This window comes from Scyliorhinus torazame, chromosome 17 (genome assembly GCF_047496885.1).
Source record: "Scyliorhinus torazame isolate Kashiwa2021f chromosome 17, sScyTor2.1, whole genome shotgun sequence".
Lineage (NCBI taxonomy): Eukaryota > Metazoa > Chordata > Chondrichthyes > Carcharhiniformes > Scyliorhinidae > Scyliorhinus > Scyliorhinus torazame.
This window is the reverse complement of record NC_092723.1, coordinates 98372657-98398437: the sequence shown is the minus strand read 5'-3', so window position 1 is coordinate 98398437 and position 25781 is coordinate 98372657. Positions and strand designations below refer to the sequence as shown.

General features: G+C 46.2%; 1 protein-coding gene across 8 annotated transcripts in view; it reads right to left on the bottom strand.

The window, feature by feature from the left end:
- Nucleotides 1-25781, bottom strand: part of LOC140394014 (inactive rhomboid protein 1-like) — a 561145-nt gene that overhangs the window by 209550 nt on the left and 325814 nt on the right. For all 8 annotated transcript variants that reach the window (XM_072480776.1, XM_072480778.1, XM_072480779.1 and 5 more), the window contains one exon: nucleotides 16990-17126. In XM_072480776.1, coding sequence (XP_072336877.1) covers nucleotides 16990-17126 — 137 coding nt within the window. The remainder of the gene's footprint in view (nucleotides 1-16989; nucleotides 17127-25781) is intronic.

Sequence of the window (25781 nt, the reverse complement as noted above, 5' to 3'; positions counted from 1 at the left end):
TGTCCGGATGATGAGAAAGAGACACCGCCTAAGTATCAAGGTGTCCAAGTTCTGATGGAACCTACCCGCCTTTTTCCTTTGTTTTTCTACTACATGGTTTTAATTCATGTCGCCGAACACAAAATTACTCTTCTGATTCGAGGGTACGATACCCAATGTCAATTAAAGGCACAAGTTTGTCGAGAAACAGATCACTGTTCTCCCAGTCTTTATGACAAGTTTCCACACGACTACAAACTCTTACCGTCCACCCAGGTAGGAAGTAACGGCACTGATCCCTGCCCTACCTGAGGACCCCAAATGCATCCGGTCAGTTAAGCTCGGGTAGTGGAGTAACGGCACTAACCCCCGCCCTACCCGGGGATTCCACCCATTTTTATCCTGTAGCGGCCCACACGCACCTCATGTTCCCGTCACTTCACATGCTCTGGAATGGTTCTCTACACTCTGCACTGTCTTTGGCAGGCCTTAGTTTCATTTTCTCTGCTCTCCCTTTGGTTGTGGTATAAAGAATGCATTTTGCCACGTTCCGTATGCTCGCCCCTGCTTTCCTTTACCTTCCGTGATTCCCTGATCGCTCCCCACCTGCTATTTACACATATGATACAATTGGTTGCTATACATGCTGCTACACGCGAACTACCTCTGAACCCTGGGATGAAACACTATAAAACTGGCCGCCCCGAAATTTGGCTGGTTAAGATAAGCCTCAATTTCCCCTGGTTGTGATATAAGAAAAGACTGGTCGGAGAAATTGTCTGCCCACTCCCCGTATCGACCACAAGCTGCGAGAGTCTCTGTACTTTTAAACATTTGCATTTCTCGTCTCTCCAAAATGGTATTACAAATAAAAAAAATGAGGGAGTCACACGTGGTGACAATCATAATGGATAATTGGAGTAAGGAAAGAAAGACTAATAAAACAAGATATTAACCAAAGATAATAACAGATACTATGCTTGCACCCCGAGGATCACCTGGAAAACAGAAAACACAGGATGAAGCAAGGACTGCTGACATGCGTTTGGATCATCGCTGGACTTCTGCAACTGCGCGCGCAACAGACTTTTGTTAAAAACCCCACACCAGCCCCGAACGCTACTACACAACAGGCCACCACCAGCCCGGAGACCACATCACACACAAAAACAGACATCGAAACCGCCAACTGGTGCAAAAACATTGCCAAATGGAACCCCCTTTCATACATAGTAGAGGCCCTTCTAGTAATTGCAATAACCTACAGTGTCATTCAGACACTCCGACTCCGTATATGGCGAACAAAAGCCTCCTACTCCCCGATATATACAGTCCGAGCCCCCTTCTTTGGAATTCAACAAAATTAAACGCATGTACTAATCACTGCTAAGAATAAACCATGTACCTCTGTAACTTTATTAGGATTAAGTAGAAATGTGATGCTGCTATTTTAAATTTTGTGCTGTATACAAGTTCTTTGATATTCACCAGCAAGATGAGAGCAGCTCAGATAGTGTTAGCTAGAGATCAACTGTGCGGATAAATTAAATGTTTTATAGTGACCTGAATTATAGTAACCGTTAGAGATGAATTAATTTATGGATGTAAAAATGGAATATTAGGTAAATGTCCCAAACCATGAGATAGAGTAGAGTAGAACCTTGCCTTGGCCAAGGGTGACCAGTCCACCAAGGATGAACAGGAATCGATAGTGGGATCCACCACGCTTCGCGTTCAGGATCAAGAGGATGGGATGTAGCCATCCAAGATGGCCACCTGCAAAGGACCATGGGAATTATGGCCAACCCAGGACTCAGACAGATACAAAGCCTATGTGTATCTGAAACACAGGTAACCAGGCCTGATTGAAACCCCCGCTCGTTTGCATTTCAATGGCCCATTTTCCCAGGACATTAGAACTCCAATCAAGCAACCGGTACAGCCACAGACTGATCGGCGCCACTCCCCTTACTCAGAAAGCACAACTGCCAAGGTCAATGACCGCTAAGGGCCCGCCCAGACTCCAAGGCCCCTTTATTGGCCGAAATCGAAGACAGTGATCAGAGCCCTTTCGAACTATTGGGTCCAAAGTTAAGGACCGCCCCAAAGAGCGCAAAATCCCAGAGGGATAAAAGAGAGCAGAGCCATGTGTTCTGTCTCTTTTGGATTCGGCCTGTGCCAGCCCAATTGCAGCAGGAACAGCCAGACAAGTTCAAGACCAACGATCGCTACCTGACGGATGAGCCCAGCAGAGACAGCGCCACTTTCTTCGAACCAGCCAAGTGAAATCCAGATAAAGGCCTTATCCATTTACACAGTGCCGGTCGCCCTGAAGTTAAGTACAGGTCAATGTAGCTGATAGGTGTTACTTCGTAGTAGATATTGTGTTTGCATGTCGACATAACTCTTGTGTATGGAAATAAACCATCTTTTGAACTAACTAACTGGTTGTATGGTCATTTGATTGATATAAGGGAAGGCTTGTGGTTCACCAACAGTATTAATAGAGCAACAACTGGGGGTAGTGACCGCCAGGAACTATGATGACTTAGTGGAATGGGTGTGCGGGGTGGATGGGTGCGCTGGTGAAGACACTGACAGAGTTAAGGTAAAACAGGAAAAGGTGGCGGCCTTGACCAAGTGGGAATCCGGAGCTAAGCCCAAGAAAGGGCCATGCCACCATTGTGGAAAAATGGGCCACTTCGCGAAGGAATGTAAGGGCAAGAAGGTTGAGAAACAATGTAACTATTGTAATAAATGGGGCCATCTGGAAGCTGCCTGTTTCAGCAAACATGGCAAGCCGCCTAGAGGCCAAAATACCCTATCCGCTGCGGAGTATCAGGAATGGACAGAATGGAAGGAAAGCCAGAGCTGATGCCCTGTGGCCCCATGAAAAAAAAAGGGAAGGGAGAATGTGTGTGTCTGCACTAGTGGGGGGCCGACAATGTGAAATGCTGGTGGACACAGGAGCATCGGTCTCCGTTACAAACCTCCCCCTCCCTATCACCAATAAATCAATATTTTTACAGAGAATTGAGGGTACCAGAATGACCACTTACATGAGTGCCACGAAGGTGATGGAGATTGACAACATATACATACCTATGAAATTTTATGTGTGTAATAATAATGAAGGCACAATTTTGGGCAACAATATCATGAGGGAGTATGTAACTATAATTGATTGTAAGAAAGGAAAATTGACCTGGCCAAAGCCGGATGGTAGTAAGGGAAGATATGGACAGATGGCCAATAACACTGGCACTGTCGGGTTGGCCACCATAACCACCAGGGAATGGAGCGAAGAACTGGGCGGATACGGGGCCGTTTACGGGTCAGTAAGCAATGTTTGGGCAAAAAACAAATTAGACACCGGAAAAGCCAGCATTGACCCTATTAAGATTCCCGGGCCAGAACATGAACCGCACTGCCAATACCCAATCAAGACAGAAGCTAAAAAGGCGGTTGTGGATATAGTAGAAGGATTAGTAGAAAGAGGTATCCTGAGGGAAACCACCAGCACTACTAATTCTCCCACGTGGCCGGTAAAGAAGCCTGACGGGAGTTACCGGCTGACCATAGACTATACAGCCCTTAACCAGGTGACACCCAAATTGCATCCAATCATAGCCAGTCCCTCAACCACCCTAAACGGACTATCTCCCGAACAGAAAATCTTCACTGTCCTAGACATATCCAATGGCTTTTGGTCACTCCCATTGGATCCGGAGTAGGGGATAAACAATATACGTGGACTCGATTACCACAGGGCTTCCATAATAGCCCAGCTATTTTCCACCACGTAATGAGTGACATTTTAAAACAGATAAAGCTGCTCAAGGGGTGCTTTATCTTGCAGGGGTGCGACATCTTGCAGGATGTCGATGACATATTCATCATCATCATAGAATTTACAGTGCAGAAGGAGGCCATTCGGCCCATCGAGTCTGCACCGGCTCTTGGAAAGAGCACCCTACCCAAACTCAACACCTCCACCCAACACCAAGGGCAATTTGGACATTAAGGGCAATTTATCATAGCCAATCCACCTAACCTGCACATCTTTGGACTGTGGGAGGAAACCGGAGCACCCGGAGGAAACCCACACACACACGGGGAGGATGTGCAGACTCCGCACAGACAGTGACCCAAGCCGGAATAGAACCTAGGACCCTGGAGCTGTGAAGCAATTGTGCTATCCACAATGCTACCGTGCTGCTCCAGCTATATTAATAGCCTCGGAAACAAATGCAGACCATCTGGCTACCCTGTACTTAGTATTGCGAACCCTGAAGACGGCTGGCCTCAAGGTGAGCCCTAAAAAGGCCCAGGTAGGAAAAACACAAGTCCTGCACTTGGGACACTTAATCTCCCAAGGACTTAAGGAGATGCCTCAGGACAGAAAACATGCATTCCAGGGTATGCCAAAACTGGTACTGTACGTGGAGTCAGAAAGGTGTTGGGACTCTTTAACTACAGTTGGAACTTTATCCCGGAGTTTGCTAACACAGCAGAACCAATACACAGATTAGTAAAAGGAGGTAAGGCCATGCTAGAACCAGTGGAGTGGGGCCCAGAATAGGAGGTAGCGTATACCCAATTAAAGTCCGAGTTAATATCGGCCCCAGGATTGGGTTTACCAGACATGAGTAAAGACTTTCAAATACACTGCAATAATGAGGACGGGTTCTATACATCAGTGGTCATACAGGACCATGGAGATAGGAGAAGGCCCGTCGCCTATTACTCTACGGCAGAGGGACCGGTAGTCACTGGACTCTCCCGGTGCATTGCTGCACTGGATTGCGCGGCATGGGCTATGAAAGTTAGTGAACCAATAGTTATGACAGGAAACATTATACTACACACAAAACATACCCTGGTAGAAATGTTGAACACCGGAAAGCTAAGATCCGTCTTGAATATGAGGCGGGCCAAGTTGGAGGCGGTCCTCCTCTCTCCGAGTAAGTCAGTAACCATTGTTAGGGACACGGGGGAGAACCCAGCCGAGGAAATATTAGGAACAGGGGAACCCCATAATTGTGGGGATAGATAGGAATTTAGAGGAATACAGGATTAAGGATACTCCTCTGGCAACAGCGGAAGAAGTATTCCATGTAGGTGGGTCACGTAAGTATGTCGATGGGCAGCCCCGAATGGGGTGGGCGGTAGTGATGAAGTTTGGAGAGAGGAAAATTGGGTAATGGCCCCCAAATGTATTCAACATACATTATCGGAGCTCCACCACGGGCTTGGACACTCAGTCAGGGAAGCCATGATAGGGAGCCTGGTAAGGGAGTGGTGGCAGAAAGGAATGGGGCGAGATGTTGCACAATACTGTCATCGGTGCATCACCGGTGCCCAGCATAATCCTGGGAGACCCATAAAAGTCAGAATGGGACATCAACCCAGACCACGGGGACCGTGGGAACACTTGCAGATAGATTTTATAGGTCCCCTGCCACCATCACATGGCAAAACATACTGCCTAGTGATTATCGATCAATTCACCCAAAGGGTGGAGGCTTTCCCTACACGGAATTGTACCGCCTTGACAGTCGCCAGCGTCTTAGCTGAAGAAGTAATTCCCCGATGGGGAGTGCCTAATCAAATAGAATCAGACCAGGGTACCCATTTTACTGTAAGTGTTATAAAAACGGTGTGCCGATTAATGGGTATAAAGCAGAAATTCCACATTCCCTACGATCCCCAAATCTCGGGAATGGTGGAGTGGATGAATCAAACTCTTAAAAATGCGCTAGCAAAGGCAATGCAGACGTCAGGAAAAACCTGGACCGAAGTATTGCCTATTATCTTAATGAAACTGCGGGCCACGGGAAACCGACCCACAGGCTTAACCCCTTATGAACTAATGACAGGAAGAGCGATGCAATTACCAGAAGGCATCATAACAGGCGGGACCGATGTGGGTCCCCTAAAAGACAGATTAAAACGGTACGTTCTGGAGATGAGTACACAACTTAAAACGATGCGAAAGAACATTTGTGACAATCAGGAAAATAAGGACCGGGCACAAGAGCTCGCGATGGCGGCTTAATGTTCCCCCGCTGGGTACTAAGGTCATGGTAAGAACCCTGCCCAGTAAACCAGGGTTCGTCCCAAAATTGAGCGGGCCTTACGAGATTATAATTAGTGGAGACACCTGTGCCTGCCTGGACATAAGGGGAAAAGGAGTGTGGAAACATTGGACACATCCAAAATTATATGAGGAGCGGATGACCTCATTGGGCTTCTCCCTTCTCCCATTAATACCGGTTATGAGCAGATGAGAAAATTGGACGTGGTTGCTTAAGTCTAAATCAGATAAGCAAGCCACGAAGTAATGGATGATGAACTGATGCTTGCTTTTGTATTTATCTTCCAGATCTTTCAATTTATGATTATGTAATTTGTATCTATCGGGATCCTTGTATTGTGCTCGTTGCTTGGCTTAGGGATAAGCTAAGGGAGTGAATAGAGATAAGGATGGGAAGCAAGATGATGTGCTTCCCCAGTCTTCTAAGGAATGTAGTCGCGTTAATATGTATTGTCACGGGTGTAAGGGTGATGGGATTGGAAGACAATCTTTTTTATAAAATGCATATACGATTGTACGGAAAGCAGTCTGTGTGTTACCCAATGGCCAAGTCTGTACAGGCCTTGTGTGTGGCCACCCCAAGTTGGACACCCCTCCAACTATACACTGCAGACACGTCAGATAGACCCTGTGTGGGACAGACGGGCAGCTATAGTAGGAGCATACAAGGAAGATGCGTGGAACTAATAAACTCCACGCATCCCACTTGCCGGGGAATACAGGGGACTGGAAGGACAAGATGTTCAGAGAAGACGGAGTATCCCCTATGTTTTATGGGGCAGGGATGGGGATGTGTCTATGCCCTTGTCCCCCAAAATTCCACATGTGTACAGAAACAGTGTGCTCACCAACATTGTCTGAGTACATCGGAGCCAGTTCGCCTGTACTTGCGATAAGGAAAGATGCTTTAATCTCACAGCGGAGAGACAATTTATTTGCGGGCACTGTAACGGAACCCATGTAATCTCCGCTGCCTGGGCGTATCCTTTCGAATCTTACCAATTGATCGGTTTTAATGGGAAATCAAACAACCCCCGCAATTGGTGGTATGCACAGTTCGTACAGACCAATAACCGAACCGTTAAATGTTACCGAGCCAAGGAGGGATTTATGTTCCTCCTCAACGGTACATCCACCACGGCGACACCTACCCTCCCGGTCCTTTTTGCAGTGGAAGCAATAGAGCCGCTTACCGTCCCATGCCCTCAAGCGGGTCATATCCGTAGGAGAATAGGTACTCGGGCAATTGGCATGGAATTCTGCGCTGATTGGAGAGATCCTGTTACTTCAGGCTCATCACTCGGCTACGGGCTCCTTAGTTCCCTATCATTGGGAGGATCAGCGGGGGTGATCAGTGTTAAAAATACAAATTTTCTTATTTGCGGCCTGACCATCCTCGGCGATAATACTCGAAAGGGATTAGAGGCCATTAACCAGGAGTTGTCGGAGTTGAGATTGTACACCAAGCAGACCCGTTATATAGTAGATTATCAACTAGCCCAGCAAGGGGGAGTATGTACCATCATGGGGGATAAATGTATGACCCATGTTACAGGTGAGTCTTACAATATCATGGAAGCTATTGACGCAATAAAAAAACAACTAATGACTTTAAGCAAGGCTCCATTGGCCTTTTACAGAAGGATGGGTGACCTGGATCATGCATTCGCTGATAATAGTTGCCATTGTGCATTTGCTTTTTTGCTGTCTTATAAGCATAGTAAAGCTATGTTGTACTAAGATAATGGGACAGGTCCTACCAGTCGCGCCCGTGCAGGACAAGGACATCTATGATGAATTACTACCACAAAGAGACCCCTCCGATGTGCCCGTCCCCTGTATCAACGACCATGACGTCCTGGACGGGGAAATATCGAGATGGATGTGAAGAGCCCAACTGGAGATGTGGTCAGCTTGGGACATCAGGATGTCCAAGGACCAACAGGGGGGAATGAAGAGGCAGAATTCCAAACGGACTACAGAAGATACAAAATGCATGTCACCTGATATAAAATTGACTTTGTCAATGTTCTTGACCCTATGTTATTATCAGTGTCTTCTGCTGTAGTAGTAAAGCTTTGTGCAAAACAAGTGATCCACAACCGATGCATCCGGAGAGACAATGGGCCGTTGGCAATCTTTGCCCAATGTCTGTATTCTTAGCTATTTGTAACTGGCAAAGGGGCCCCAAATTAAGGAACTAGCAAGGAATGAGGAAGGACATGTTTCAACGTGGCTGGACTATTGACCCCATGACTTTATGTAACACTTATCTATTAAATGAATTGATCGGGTAAGGTAAACTGCCAATTAGAGGCTATAGGAGCTAACTTGTAGCCATTTATGGCATTGAAGATGCATGTTATGAATTGTGACGCGAACAGAATTGACTGTGTATACATAAATGCGAATGCAAACTAATTCAGCTTTCCTTCTGTATATTAACCCAGTGCAACCTCAGCTCAGGCGAGAAAAGGTGCTGCACAGACCTTGGGGGTCAAAGGCCTTTTCTCCCAGAGCTCTGAAAATTAATAAATTGCTTCTTTACTCACTCAAAAGTCTATTCGTGAATATTTTCGCCTACAAGTCCAAAGAGGAGAGTAAAAGTCAGAAAGAAAGTGAAGTTTTGCTGGTATCACACAAGTCCCCGAAAGAGCAAAGCATGTCAGGGTCTTTGATTAAGACAAATCAAACAATATCATAGTCCAAACCTTTAAATGGATTTGGTCGTCAAAGTCAAAATTCAGATGTGACACAAAGTCAAGGTAATTAAAATGGAATGAGATACCCAAAGCAGTAAAGACAAATCGGCAACCCAACTTGTCTTCAGTCATGTAATTTTCTGGGAACTTAAGTATTAAAATGCAAAATGGTACACGTATATAAGGTTTTTTTTAAAGTGGGGAGGGTGTGAAGTGTATTGCAAGAGCTGCCCTCCTTGTTCTGTTGGAGAGGCGTAAATAAAGTTAGTTCAAATTGGCTGTGAGTCCACATGCTAATTTTTTTCAGTGCAAAATGCAACAACAGACAGTTATGCACCATTATTGGAGGGATGGAGGGGAGTTGGAAACTCCTTCATGTGGCAGAGTGGAAGTTGAGTCAACACAGACAGCAGACAATTCACAAAGGAAGGCACTGATGGGCTGGTAGCAGGTGCAAAGATCCTCTTGGGTAAACAGCAACAATTTCCTGGTTAGGCTGCTCTTCTCACCGACACCTGGAGTCCTGCAAACCTGAGCGGGTCCCAATTTACATGGCACAAGTAGTCTTCTGCCTGAAACAGGGGAGCAGGCGAGCCAATCATTTCAATGGCAGTAACTCCATGCGGATCAAGAAACACGATGGTAAGTTCAGTGCCTTATTCACACCAAGAAGACACCGCGAAGAATCATCCCCACTGATTTTCGGTGGTCTATGATCAGCAATGTTGGTTTATTACCTGCTAATCCTGCTGTCAGCATAATCAAATGTTTCCACATCAGCACAACAGGTCACAGAGCTCAAACAGCAAAATGTCTGTGGAATGTTAGTCTGCTTTGCCAGTGTTAAGAACTGATATCTCTCACTATGTCTCCAGTCTCAAGCAGCCTAGATATCAAATAGGTTTGAAACCACAGCTCCTTACATTAGTAATCAGGCTTTTGTACTACATGTCTGTACTGCGTTACTTGCTCAGATTTTCCTCACCAAGTGTTTGGGATGAGAGGAAGGCAGATGAAATAAATAATGAAGCAATCACATTCCACGGACATTTTGCTGTTTCCACCTGGTGTGGAGGGTATTAGCTATGAGGAGAAGTTGGATAAACCTCTTTCACTCGTTGGAATTTAGAAAGATGAGGAGGGATCTTATAGAAACATATAAAATTATGAAGGGAATAGATAGGATAGATGCGGGCAGGTGGTTTCCACTGGCGGGTGAAAACAGAACTCGGGGGCATAGCCTCAAAATAAGGGGAAGTAGATTTAGGACTGAGTTTAGGAGGAACTTCTTCACCCAAAGGGTTGTGAATCTATGGAATTCCTTGCCCAGTGAAGCAGTAGAGGCTCCTTCTTTAAATGTTTTTAAGATAAAGATAGATAGTTTTTTGAAGAATAAAGGGATTTAGGGTTATGGTGTTCAGGCCGGAAAGTGGAGCTGAGTCCACAAAAGATCAGCCATGATCTCATAGAATAGCAGAGCAGGCTCGAGGGGCCAGATGGCCTACTCCTGCTCCTAGTTCTTATGTTCTTATAAACTCAGTTTATTCTCACTGGAACGACGGAGGTTGAGGGGCGACCTGATAGAAGTCTATAAAATTATGAGGGGCAAGGGCAGAGTGGATAATCAGAAGCTTTTTCCCAGGGTGAAAGAGTCAATTACTAGGGGTGAGGGAAGTTTTTTTACACAAGGGGGCAGTGGGTGCATGGAACTCGCAGCTGCAGGAGGTGATGAAAGCAGGGACGATAGTGACTCTTAAGGGGCGTCTTGCCAAATACATGAATAGGATGGGAATAGAGGGATACGGACCCCGAAAATGTAGAAGGTTTTAGGTTAGACGGGCAGCTTGGTCGGCACAGGCTGTTCCTGTGCTGTATTTTTCTTTATTCTTTAAAGCCAACAAAACAACTATTTTCTCTGTTTAAATTCTGCCACAGTTTTGTTTCTGTAATAACCAGCACGGGATACACGGTGTGGGGGTGATTGTTTCCCCGTGCTCCTTGGGGAGTACGAGTTCCCTGATTAGGGGAGGGGTAGCTTATCCATATCTGTATAAAAGGTCGGCCAATGTGGAACTGACCACTAAGAGACAGAGTACTCGGTGAGGTTGACCGGGCCTCATGTATGTAACTTGTAAATTAAATGTCTTTATTTTTAATCTTGCTGTGAATTCTCCACGCCTTACTAAAGTTTCTTTTGCGGCGTTGCGTGGCACCGAAACAATACACATACCACATACAAGCTGCACATGTTCTTAACATGGTTGCACAAGGAAAGTGATCAAACACTCCAAGAGGCGCAAGGAGAGATATTAGTATCAGTTCTATGACTTAAAGTTTCAAAGCAGCATGGACATCAAGAGATGACAACAAACACAATAGTATACTCCAGAAGTGTACCTTTGTGCTGTTTCCCATTAGGTTTTTTTCAGGTAAAATAAGTTACAGTGAGAAATAGAATGGGCAGATGAAGAAAGAAACTGAAATCTTGCACGCTTGTTCGCAAATATATTAACAGCTGGTCAGTGGACTTCCCTCACTGTATCGGAGTATCAAATATGTTTAGAGGATATTGCACAAGACATCTGTGCTATTAAACACAAGACATCTGTGCTATTAAACTAACATTTCCTGATCTACTATATTCTCAGAAGATGAACTATATGGCTTTAATGTCACATTCCTTTCAAGTCAGCAGTTCGCCAACCCCACCCCCCACCGCCCAACCATTCTCAGATCAGATTTCAGTGTAGTGTTTTGCTATTCTCCTTTTCACTTTGCTGCCACCTACTGTCAGATTTTAAACTGCAACCATGGGTCAGAATAAGGCAAAGCGTAACCATGTGGTTTTGGCAAAAACACCACACACAGAGGGGAAGAGATTTTTGGCAGCACCTTTAAGGCAATAGTGATCCTCTGAGTTGGCCAAGGTGTGGGCTTGAGCAGAAAGGCCAGTTTAGCGCATGTTGAAGCTCTGTGCTAGGGAGCGTCACCCAGAGGCTCATTAAACTTTTGCTTGCTAGTGAAAATGCCTACTGGAATCTGTCCCAATGCTCGCTCCTAACAGTGACCAGCTGTTTCGGAGTAAACAAGGCATTCTTGTGGATTTCTAGAATGACCTAAACAGATGGTCACCAAGTAATGTTCACTGGCTGCCGAAGATGACCTCAAAAACACATAAGGAAACCCTCTAGGACACAAGATCAGGATACGCTAACAACATTCATTCCAGAACGTCTTGGAGGACTACCTAAGCATGTTAATAATGTTGCCAGGTTCCAGTATACTATGAACTTTCAGACAATACTTCAAAATTTTGAACACAATCAGACTATAAAATGGCCACTGAAAACCATGTGACCCTTGGCAGCATCAGCTTCAGATAGACCTGAAATTAGTTAAAGTAGCCAAAGGCTCTTGAGAGGTTAGTAAAGTTTCCAGAACACGTAATAGAACAGAGAGTATAGAAGGTGGCAGGAATCTGACATCAGGCAAGCTAAAAAGGTGACAAGTGTGAAAAGGGAGGTGGTCAATGCAGGATTGAGGGTGCTGTACCTAAATGCACGCAGTATACGGAACAAGGTAAATGAGCTTGTTGCGCACATTGAAATTGGCCGGTACGATGTTATGAGCATCACAGAGATGTGGCTGCAAGGGGATCAGGGCTGGGATCTAAATATCCAAGGATATATGTCCCATCGAAAGGACAGGCAGATGGGCAAAGGGGGCGAGGTTGTATTGTCAGTAAGGAATGGAGTTAAATCGATAGCAAGACAAGATATAGGATTAGAAGGTATAGAATCTGTGTGGGTAGAGTTGAGGAATCGCAAAGGTGAAAAGACCCTGATGGGAGTTATGAACAAGCCCACTAGCAGTAGTCAGGATGTGGGGCAGAAAATAAGTCAGGAGATAGAAAGGCATTAAAAAAAGGCAATATCGCAATAATCATGGGGGACTTCAATATGCACGTGGACTGGGAAAATCAGGCAGGTAATGGATCCTAAGAAAGGGAATTTGTGGAATGTCTACAAGAGGTTTTTTTGGAGCAGCTTGTGCCAGAGCCCACTCGGGAACAGGCAATTCTGGATTTGGTATGTGTAATGAGGCAGAGTTGATTGGGGAACATAAGGGGGCAGTGACCACAATATAATAGAATTTACCCTGCAGTTTGAGAGAAAGAAGCTGGAATTAGATGTAATGGTATTACAAGTAAATAAAGGTAACTACAAAGACATGAGGGAGGAGCTGGCCGGTCTAACCTAAAACATTCTACACCTCAGGGATCCATATCCCTCTATTTCCATCCTCAAGTATTTGTCAAGTTTCCCCTTAAATGCCACTATAGTCCCTGCTTCTACCACCTCCTCCGGCAGCGGGTTCCAGGCACACACTACCCTCTGTGCAAAAAAACTTCCCTTGTACATCTCGTCTAAACTTTGTCCCTCACACCGTAAACCTATGTCCCCCAGTAAATGGCTCTCCCACTCTGGGAAAAAGCTTCTGACTATCCATTCTGTCCATGGCCCTCATAATTTTGTAGACTTCTATCAGGTTGCCCCTTAACTTCCGTCGTTCCAGTGAGAACAATCTGAGTTTATCCAACTTCTCCTCATTGCTAATGCCCTCCAGGCCAGGCAACATCCTAGTAAACCTCTTCTGCACCCTCTCCAAAATCTCCACATCCTTCTGGTAGTGTGGCAACCAGAATTGAACACTATATTCACTGCCTGGTAGGGTGGTGGAGGCAGAGACCCTCATAAAATTTAAGAACTATTTAGATATGCGCTTGCGATGCCAAGGCATACAAGGCTACGGGCCAAGTGCTGGAAAATGCAATTAGAATACTTAGGTGGTTGTTTATGACATGCGCTGACGTGATGGGTCGAAGGGCCTTTTCTGTGCTGTAGACCTCTATGACTCTTTGACAAACACTTCAATGTTTATTGACTTTACCACCCACCATATTTGGAAAAGGACTTTGCTAACAGGTCAACTGGGTAGTCAACCATGCTTGCTGTCTGTTTATAAAACAGCAAGAAGCAGCTCTGTGAAGACAGACAGCCCATCAAAAAGTCATCAGCCACTGAAATCTGCAGTCAACTAAGCAGCCAAAGTAGTGAACAGCAATGCCTTGAAAGTGAGAATCTCCCCTTAGTGCTCCAACTTTATGTTCACCAGAAAGCCAACCACGTGGCAATTCAACTACAAGCTTACTGAGAAACTTTGGATTAGAAGACCCTCAGTTCAAGCAAAAGCATTAGCTCTCCTCAAAAACACCAGGTCCGTCATAAAAGAGACACTGAGACAAATATACTTTGCAATCATACTGTTTATTCTTTTCTTTATTTGTAGCTAATCTTTATGCAAGTGTGAGAGGCGAGTGAGCGAACTGTCACGTTTTTAAACCTACGAATGGGAGATAATAAATAACCTTTATTTTTAAACATAAAAAGGGATTGATGTTGGAATTATTTAAATTGGGCACTCACTCTGAAAATACACACACCTCATATTCAAACCATTGTTCATGGACAGTAGGAAAACACAAAAAATTCTGTCCAAGACAATACGCTACTTGCATATCTAAGTCACTAGGAGAAAGAGTGCTTGGTCATGGATATCTTAAGAGGGAAGCATCTCGTCTGACTCTAACTCAGTTGGAAGTAACAGAGTTATTATACCTTCCCATCACAAACAACGAGGTGTACCATCAGATACATACCATCAGTACTTGAAGAAATGGGCTAGGTTATATTCCACTTGCCACTGTTCCATGGCATAGAATCTTTGTGTTGCTCGGTGGGCTGATAAGTAACATTAATACCATACATTGCAGTGCTTGTATGATTGATCTGTGATACAAATGACCCACAGTTCCCCATTTCAATGGGCAAACCCCAACACTATTCTTTTTTTATAAACCTGGACACAGTGATAACACACTGGACTAGTAACCCAGGCTAAACGACAACTAGTGGAATTTGAGTTCAATTGATAAATCTGGTATTGAAAGCTAGCCGCAATAATAGTGACTATGAAATGATTGTCAATTGTCATAAAAACCCATCTGGTTCACTAATGTCCTTTCAGGAGGGAAATCTGCCATCCTTTCCTGGCCTGGCCTACATGTGACTCCAGACCACAGCTAGGTGGTTGACTCTCAACTGCCCTCTGAAATGGCCCAGCAAGCTACTCAATTCAAGCGCAATCAGGCAGCAAATGCTAGTCCAGCCAGCAACGCCCACATCCCATGAAAGAATAAATTAAATGCATGGAGAATTTGATTTTATGCATTTTGCTATTTGAAATGTTTTTGTGTTGTGCTGAAACTTTAAATTTCACACTTTGCTGACCAAAGTTAGCAATTAAGAGAAAACCTACGTTATCTCAAAACCAACAGTGAACTAAAATGGTCTTTAAATTGACAGGTGTGCATGCTGTAACGTTTTATAGTACTTTGTGCTATTCGGTGCATTTTAAAGCAGAATACTTTACCAGGATGCGTTAACACTAAAGCTAGACAAAGGCTCTCTTTTCAGGTATCTGGCATATTCGGACAGTAGCACCAGTTTTATTGCTGCCTGTTTCGCTTTTCCTTCCACAAGGACTTACACTATATAAATCTGTAATTGACATTTTCAAAATGGGAAGAGATAACAAAGAACTTCACCTCAGACTATTCAATATAGGGACTGAAGAAGGATGTGTTAAAATAGAGCACATTATACACTTTACAAAAATGAAGAAATCAATTTTAAAGGAAACAAAAGTACTCCAACTTTCAATTTCTGTTATTTCCTGAAGATTCTGTTCCATGGCCGACGACTGCAAACATTCAAGGACTAAGTGAATGGAAATAATAGCCATTTTAATGAGATGTCAGAGGGCTGCTGTTAATATTCCTGGGACAGCAAGGCTAACGTATGAGGAGAGATTGAATTGGTTAGGATTATATTTGCTGGAGTTCAGAAGAATGAGGGAGGGCAGATCTCATAGAAACCTATACAATTCTAACAGGACTAACAGATAGATGCAGGAAGGATGTTCCCGACAGTGGGGGAGTCCAGAACCAGGGGTCACAATCTGAGGGTACGAGGTAGGCCATTTAGTACTGGGATGAGGAGAAATTTCTTCATCCAGAGAGTGGTCGGCCTGTGGAATTCGCTACCACAGAAAGCAGTTGAGGCTAAAACATTGTATGTTTTCAAGGGTGAAAGGTATCAGAGGATATGGGGGGGAAAGGTGGGGCCAGGTTACTGAGTTGGATGATCAACAATGGACATGCTGAATGGCAGAGCATGCTCGAAGGGCCGAATGGCCTCCTCCTACTCCTATTTTCGATGTTTCTATGCAATCGAGAAACCAGAGCCCATTACCAACACCTTCAGGAGATGTACGGTGTCATAATATAGTCTCCATGTGGGTTTATTCTATGCGTCTGCACAAGTGAGAGAGCTCATGATTGCAAAGCTGACAGGTTGGCTCATTTCACTTCAGAAGAGTACCTGTACAGAAACAAACCTGAAAGCAAGATGTACTAATTGTTAGTCTGTGGGTCACATATTTTACATAGTTTGATTAGCTGTCCACGAAGCGCTAACTTCCAATGAGAACATTAATAAGTCCCTGATTAAAGAGACAGTTTGGTTCACGGTGGAGATGGTTTAGTTTACCTGTATCACTTGCCTTGAATAAGCTAAATGGAGAGCAACCTTCCCCTCATTCCCCCCTCTCACAATCGCCACTTACTGAAGTGTTATAGATCCTGAGGAAGCTCCATCGGTTTCCATTCAGACTCCCATTAATTAAAGCATTTTACTATCCGTGCCATTTAATCAGCACTTTATTTCCTTAATCCAGTTACCGAGCCCGATGAAGACATCATTAAAATCACAATGTGTTAATTAAGCATCACACATATTTCTAGTGTGATATAAACAGTACAGAAAACAACACCACCAACTTATTTTGGGAGCAAGTGCAATAATGTACAAGCAGCGGAGTGTTTGGAGCCTATTTTTGCAATGAACAGCCTACATCAGCAGCCTGCTCAAGGGAGACGGCCTTCATTCCAACTCTGTATTATGCAAGTATTTTTACCTTTATAAGCTCCGACACACATCAGTCACGAAAGCCAAACTGTCCAGAGACCTTACCCTTGTCAAACAACAACAACAAAAAAGGACCTTTCAAACATGTTCAAACGATGCTTACCTTTTGATGGTCTGGGTTATCGAGGTCTGTCTTTGAAATGCAGGCCGCCTGTGTTCATTTGGCGGTGATGATATCCTTGTGCTTTCAGGTGGCATGCTGACACTCCGCAGATATGGTTGATGTCGCGAAGGCTGTCCCTAAAATGAGGCAAAAGGAGAGTTACTCCCATCTAATAAAGGCAGCTCGAAATTCACCAGCCGGATCCACAACCAGATTGCTTCAGGCCATCCTTGCCTCCTCGGCACAAATATAGAGTCAGAGTCGCAGCTCATCCAAAGACCTATTTGAAGTATTTCACCCCTGCATCCTTGATGATTAGAACTGGGTAAATGTCAACATGCATTTTGGCAAAGGTCCAATGGCCTCCAGTAAAAAAAGGAGGAAATGTTGGCCTTCATCGCAAGGGGCTGGAGTGTAAAAGTAGGGAGGTCTTGTACTGGGAGATGGTGAGACTGCATCTAGGGTACTACAGCTTTGGTCAACTTACTGAACGATCAGAGAGGTTTCCCCAGGTTTATTCCTAGAATGAAGGGTTTGTCTTAGGAGGAAAGATCGAATAGGTTGGGCCCGGACTCATTGGAGTTTAGAAGAATGAGAAATGATCTTATCAAAGCGTAAAAGATTCCGAGAGGGGTTAACAGTGTGGATGCAGAGGGGATGTTTCCTCTCCTAGAGAACTCTAGGAGACAGAGTTTTTTAAAAAGTCTTCCATTTACGGGTGAGATAAGGAGGGATTTCTTCCCTCAGAGGGTTGTAATGTTTGGAATTCTTTTTTCCAGGCAGCAGTGGAGACTTAACCATTGAGTATATTAAAGTCAAGAGTTGGACAGATTTTAGATTGACAAGGGAGTCAAGGATCATGGGGGCAGGCAAGGAAGTGCATTTAAGGCCAAATCAAATCAGATTATCCATGCTCTTAATGAATGGTGGATCTGGCTCGAGGAGCCAAATGTCCTACGCCAGCTCTTATCTCCTATTACCTTATGTTCATATACAACCCTCTTTCATCCTTTACCTCCCCCCTCTTCAGTTGTGCCAGCACATACATTATTTCCCCACTGATATTTTTGCCCAAGGTTTGTTGTGTTTGATGTTTGTTGTCAAACAAGCAATCTAGACCTACTGGTGACTTGTCAAATCAAGATTTTTATTAATGCACATGTGGTAAGGTAACAATCAGATACAGAGCAAGTTATCATAGAGTTTCTTTAGACTCCCCTCGAACTACCCCTATGCATGACTGCCCTCATGTACATCTTACAACCTACTGAGGATCATCGGAGCGGCCCTGACTTATATCTGACGCCATCTGCTGGTGGGAGGTCTCATTGCTGCATGCATGGCCATCTGCTGGTGGGAGGTCGCACTGCTGCATACATGGAATATTATCTGCAGACATATCACCACAAGGCTGACTAGCTCTCTTTTGTCAATGCCACTTCTTGGTAAGTTGTCAGGAGTTGTAAAACAAATACAATTCAAGGCAAGTGTTTGACAATTTGCCCTTTTGGTAGGGATTATCAGGCCATTGTTCTCCGCTTCTTCTTGGTGGCATAACCAAGGTTGTGAACTTGGCGCAGAGATCATTGAATGCTCATTAAGCATCCTACAACTCTCCGTTTTAACTGAAGTACAATTGTTAGCAATGAAAAGTTCTGTAACAATACGTAAGTTTTTTAAATATTTAAATTAGTAAAGTTAGCCTGTGAGTCTTTGATATAGCTTTCTTTATGAAGTGGGTTTCAGATACTATGGGCAGAATCTTGCGATGGTGACAAGGATCTCAGTTGCTGGCTAAAGGACTGGCGAGAGCTTTGTTCGACCTCTGTTCAGGGATTGTGAATTTTACTGCTGCAGCTGCAGTTTTGCCAGAGCTGACCAGCTCTTAACAGGGTTTATTAAGGAGGTAAGAATAAAAGAGTATGTCGCGAATCTACACCATCAAGACTGTTGTGTTGTGCAACGACTGTCTCTGGGGATCTTAGATAGAATACAGCTGCTGATTAATGAGACTCAAGGCAGAATCAATTGAGTTGGAAGGTGAGAGATCCTAAGTGCCAAAGGCAGAGTTAGAGAACTTTGGAACTTCCATGTGCTGCCACAAGCCTGCAGGGAGTGATGTGGGTCCTTATAGACCTACAGTGCAGGAAGAGGCCATTAGGCCTATCGAGTCTGCACCAACCCTTCGAAAGGCCACCCCGCCTAGGCCCAATCCCTCACCTTATCCCTGTTTGGCCACCCAACCTTTGGACATCTTAGGGGCAATTTAGCAGAACCAATTTGTCATAATATCCACTCATGTATATAATGAGATGCAGACAGGCAGTGATTGACACACAGGATGACCAGTAAGCACACAACACAGTGCAGCCAATCACCAGACAGGACACTACCACTATAAAGCCAGAGGGCACTAGGTTTCCCGCTCTCTCGGGACCCAGCCACTGAGACAGTCAGAGTCCACGAGCTAGCAAGTGCAAACACCATGCGGTAGCTAGTAAGTCTGGTCAAGCTACTATAAGGTCTCCAGTCAGTTCAGTATAGTGTCGACCCACAGCTGAATACGCATATCAATTCTATCGTTGAATAAAACAGCGTTGGATCTTCTCCAGTGTTAGACGTCTGTTTCTAGCTTCACTTCATCAAATGCAGTCCACATCGAACCTACCTGCCTAACACATCATGGTACCAGAGTGATACTGATCTTGACGGACCTACCTCGCGTGAATCAGCATTGACCAGCAAGCAGCCATCCGGTGAAATGAAAAACATCCAGCCTCCTCCGCAGCTCCACATCTCCAGCAACCTCGGCGCCAATTGGAAAATCTTCAAGCAAAAGTTCCTCTTGTACATCGAGGCCTCCGACCTCGAAGCAGCATCGGATGCCAGGAAGGTCGCGCTATTTCTCTCCACCGCGGGGGACCACGTCATCCACATCTACAACTCCCTTACGTTCGCTGACGGCGAAGACAAAAACAAAATTCAAAACAGTCCTGAAATTCGACAGCCACTGTGACATTGAGGTGAATGAGAGCTTTGAACGGTACATCTTCCAGCAGAGGCATCAGGGTAAGGATGAACCTTTTCAGTCCTTCTTGACCCATCTCCACCTCCTAGCGCAGTCATGTAACTATGACGTGATGGCTGATTCCATGATTCGGGATCAGATCGTTTTCGGAGTCCACTCCGACTCCCTTCGGCGGCAGCTCCTGAAAGTCAAACAGTTAACCCTCTCTGTCGCTATAGAGACGTGAGCATGCTAAGAATCGTTACTCCCACATCAGGGAGTCAGAAACTGCGAAGCTGGCCTCCCACGAGGTGGAACGGGTGCAGGCCATTGCACAAATGCAGGGCCTGAGCATCGAGGAGAGTGGCCGTTTTGCACGCTTTTCCCGGGTCCCTGCGCATGCGCACCACAACCGAGTGGACGACAAGCCTGACAACCCGACTGCGCAGGTGCGTACGTCGACCGACTGCACTGCGCATGCGCGATGGCGCACGGAACGCGCTGACGTCGGCGTCATGACGTGTCCGAATTGTGGCTCCGCCCATTTAAAGCGGCAATGCCCGGCAAAAGGATGCCGGTGTCTAGTGTGGCAAGCTTGGCCACTACGCAGCCCTTTGCAGATCTGCTCCACCGCTCAGCAGCCAACGATCCCAGCTGCGGCGCAGAAGTGTCCGCTCAATACAACAAGGCATGCCAGATTCCGATCCCGACAACCCAACAGACCCTGATGCTGAGAGCCTCAAGTCCCCATACCAGGTGGGGATCATAACTACACATACAAGGCAACTTCCACCACAACGGCGAAATGCCTCTCGATCCGCAGTGTGGATCCCGACGACGAGTGGTGTGCTGTCCTCACAGTTAACAAGGCTCGCATCCGATTTAAACTGGACACCGGCGTGTCTGTGAACCTCATCTCACAATCCGACCTCGACACCATCCGCGCCAGACCAAGCATTCTTCCACCGGCCTGCCAGCCCCTTGACTACAATGGCAATGCCATAGCTGCCAGTGGCTCATGTCAACTAGGGGTATCCAAGGCGATCAAGGAAACACTGCGGTTTCAAATCGTCGGGCCTGACAGAGCTCAATGCTCGAGGCTGCAAGCTCCAGAACCTGGTTCAGCAAGTCCACACCATGTCATCATCACCGGCGACGGCCTCGCCTGATGGAAACTTGCAAGCCGACATAGATGACATCATCACGCAGTACCACAGCGTATTCGATGGAATGGGCACGCTCCCATACCGATATAAAATCCTGCTCAACCGGACGCCACCCCTGTAATTCATGCACCACACTGGGTGCCGGCACCCCTCAAGGATCGTCTGAAGAAGCAATTACAGGACCTGCAAGACTAGGGCATCATTACAAAGGTCACAGAGCCAACAGACTGGGTCAGCTCCATGGTCTGCGTAAAGAAGCCGTCAAGGGAGCTTCACATTTGCATTGACCCCAAGGATCTAAACCGCAACATCATGCGGGAGCACTACCCGATACCAAAACGTGAAGAGTTGACCAGTGAGATGGCTCATGCCAAATTCTTTACTAAGCTGGACGCCTCCAAGGGTTTTTGGCAAATACAGCTGGACACGTACAGTCGCAAGCTGTGCATGTTCAATACCCGTTCGGTCGCTGCTGCTACAACCGGATGCCTTTTGGGATCATATCTGCCTCTGAAGTATCTCACCGCATCATGGAGCAGATGATGGAGGGCATTGAGGGAATGCGAGTATATTTTGACGACGTAATTATCTGGTCCACAACGTCCCAAGAACACATCGCTCGCCTCAAGCAGGTCTTCCAGCGAATTCATGAACATGGTCTCCAGCTCAACAGGGCCAATTGCTCATTTGGTCAATCGGATATTAAGTTCCTGGCTGACCACATCTCTCAGGAGGGCGTGCGGCCAGATGCCGACAAGGTCTCGGCGATTAACGCCATGGAGACCCCGGAGGACAAGACGGTCCTCCGCTTCCTCGGGATGGTCAACTTCCTTGGGAAATTCATTCCCAATATGGCATCCCACACCACGCCTCTCCGCCATCTCGTCAAGAAGGACGGAATTCCAGTGGCTGCCCACGCATGAAGAGGAATGGCGTGAGCTGAAAGCAAAGCTCACCACAGCCCCGGTTCTAGCGTCCTTCGACCCAACCAAGGAAACCAAGATATCGACTGATGCAAGCCATGACGGCATTGGGGCGGTGCTCTTTCAGCGAGATGCCTCCTCGTTCTGGGCTCCAGTGGCGGATGCCTCCAGGGCCATGACGCCCACTGAGCAACGGTACGCTCAGATTGAGAAGGAGTGTCTGGGCCTCCTGCCAGGGATAGTCAAGTTTCACGACTACGTTTACGGCCTGCCAAAATGCACGGTAGAAACGGACCACAGGCCTCTAGTCCATATAATCCAGAAGGATTTAAATGACATGACACCTCGGTTACAGCGAATTCTTCTTAAGCTACGCCCCTTCGACTTCGAACTTGTCTACACGCCAGGCAAAGATCTGATCATTGCAGATGCCCTATCCAGGTCCATTACCACACCGTGTGAACAAAATGACTTCACCTGCCACATAGAAGCGCAAGTGCAGTTGTGTGCCACCAACCTTCCAGCCTCTGACGAACGGGTGGTCCAAAATTGTGAGGAGACGGCCAAGGATCCTCTGCTGCAGCGTGTGATGCGGCGCCTCAGCAATGGCTGGCAGGAGGGACAATGTCCCCAATTCTGTAACGTAAAAGACGACCTGACGATGGTGGAGGGAATCCTTCTGAAACGCGACAGGATCGTAATTCCTCAGGAGCATGCGGGCTATGGTGCTGGGTCAACTCCATGAGGGTCACCTTGGGGTTGAGAAATGCTGACGCAGAGCTCGGGAGGCGGTCTATTGGCCGGGCATCAGCCAGGACATTGCCGACACAGCCCTCAACTGCCCTACATGTCAGAAGTTTCAACCAGCTCAACCCAAGGAAACGCTGCAACAGCACAAGATCGTGACATCTCCATGGTCCAAAGTAGGTGTCGACCTTTTCCACGCCAAGGGGCGTGATTACGTACTCCTGGTCGACTACTTCTCCAGAAGTGGTGAAACTGTCCGACCTCACGTCGAAGGCGGTAATCAAAGCCTGCAAAGAAACGTTCGGCAGGCATGGGATTCCGCTCACGGTAATGGGCGACAACAGTCCTTGCTTTTACAGCCAGGAATGGTCTGATTTTACACAGTCCTACAACTTCCTTCACGTAACCTCCAGTCCCCACTACCCGCAGTCAAACGGGAAGTCCGAGAAAGGGGTCCATATTGTAAACCGGTTGCTGTGCAAAGCTGCAGACTCAAGCTCCGACTTCAACCTGGCGATGCTGGCATACAGGGCAACCCCACTGTCCACTGGTTGTCTCCAGCGCAGATGCTCATGAATCGCACTATGAGGACCACAGTTCCAGCTATCCATGTTCCAGACCTTGACTACCTCGCGGTCTTACAGAAAATGCAGCAGTCACGGGCCCAACAGAAGGCCACATACGATGCTCATGCCACGGATCTACCCGAGCTGGCCCCAACTGATCCTGATTGCCTGAGGGCGGCTGGTCAGCCACGCCCGCTACCTGACCAAAGTGCCCCGCCGCCTACGATGCTTCCTCCAGACGTACCCTGCCACGAGACCACCGATCTACCAGCAATCCTGCCGGCCCAAGCGACCACCACGATGGCAGCAATCCCACATATCCATGTGCAGGCGGCTCCTGATCCACCTCTGCAGCGATCGACAAGAATTTGTCGCCCACCAGAAAGACTGAATCTGTAGAGTGAACCTTTGTACATTTTGTGACTTCATCGATTTAACCTCTGTAAATATGGTTTCGTTTGCCATGTATCTGCACTATCGACACCTTCCTATATATATACATTCATTTAGACACCTTTTGTATATAGTCAGGCATATACACATATACGCACGCACACCTTAGTATTTATTTATCTAAAAAAAAAAGGGGGAAATGTCATAATATCCACTCATGTATATAATGAGATGCAGACAGGCAGTGATTGACACACAGGATGACCAGTAAGCACACAACACAGTGCAGCCAATCACCAGACAGGACACTACCACTATAAAGCCAGAGGGCACTAGGTTTCCCGCTCTCTCGGGACCCAGCCACTGAGACAGTCAGAGTCCACGAGCTAGCAAGTGCAAACACCATGCGGTAGCTAGTAAGTCTGGTCAGGCTAGTACAAGGTCTCCAGTCAGTTCAGTATAGTGTCGACCCACAGCTGACGATGTATATCAGTTCTGTCATTGAATAAAACAGTGTTGGATCTTCTCCAGTGTTAGACGTCTGTTTCCATCTTCCCTGCATCAGGTGCAGTCCACATCGAACCTACCTGCCTAACACATCAGAATTCACCTAGCCTGCACATCTTTGGTCGGTGGGAGGAAACCGGAGTACCCGGAGAAAACCCACACAGACATGGAGGGAATATGCAAACACCACACAGGCAGTACCAGAGGTCGGAATCGAACCTGGAACCCTGGAGCTGCAAGGCCGTAGTGCTAACCACTGTACCGCCCCATCTTATGTAAGATGCATCTTTGTTGTATTGGCTATTTAAAGTTAAATGTACCCTTTTATTTGAAGTAACACTTTGCCTGTTAATTCACGTTTCAATAGTGTTGTTTCTGATTCATGTGAAAGTTAAACACAAGTTACACAAAATGAAATCTTGTTGGTAATTCCTTCATTTAGGAGTCATTCAGCAAATTTGTGTTTTTAGTTTTTTGATTCCTCCAGAGCAATTGGAACATTCTTAAATATGTTTCAATTACATTACTGTGCGTTTTTCTAAACTCTAGAGAATATAGGCTCACTTTACTCAATCACTTTGCAAGGTCCAACCCAGCCCATTCCCAAATCCATCTAGTGAATCTACGTAGCATCTCCATAGGAAATTGTGCGCAGTAGAGGTAAAGGTAAGGTAAAGTTGCCATAGTCTCAGACAACCTTTGAGGGGGAGAGCTGACTGGTGGTGATTCAACCTGAGGATCACCACACCTCAACCAGGGTTAAGGTTGAGAAGGTGGGGCTTCATGGATAACCTCAGCACGTGCAGGAATTGAACCCGCGCTGTTGGCCTCGCTCTGCATCACGAACCAGATGTCCAGCGAACTGAGCTAAACCGGCCCCCACTTTGCTCCAGGTATGGCCTCAATAAAGCCAAACACTTGCTTACTCTTATACTCCAACCCTTTACAATAAAAGCTAAAACACGATTCATTTTCCCAATTGCTTGCTGTATTTGCATGTTAACAATCTGCGATTCATGTAAAAGAACATCCAAATCCCTTTATCTCACACTCATATTCTGCTTTTCTACCATCCCTACCACAGATAATAACTTCATACGTTACTCCCACTTTCTCCCTAGCTTTGAAAAGTCAGTAAAATTGGGTATTTTACCTCCCATAGCCTCATCCATGCTAGCCTCTTTTCGGAATCTGGATGGCTCACCGACTCTGTCCTGATATAACTGGTAAATACCAGAGATTCAAGTGCTCATTCTTTGCAGCACCCCACCATTTACGCCCGGACATCCTCAAAATGACCGAATATTCCTACCCTCCAGTTTGAGTCTGTTAACCAATCCTCAATGGATGCTAAGATATCGGGCGGGATTCTCTCAGCCCGGGGCTGGGCCAGAGAATCCCGGCGACCAGCGGCAATCACGCCACGCCGCCCCGGCGCCGGCACACAGTTCTCCACAGAGCAGAGAATCGGCGCCATTGGTGC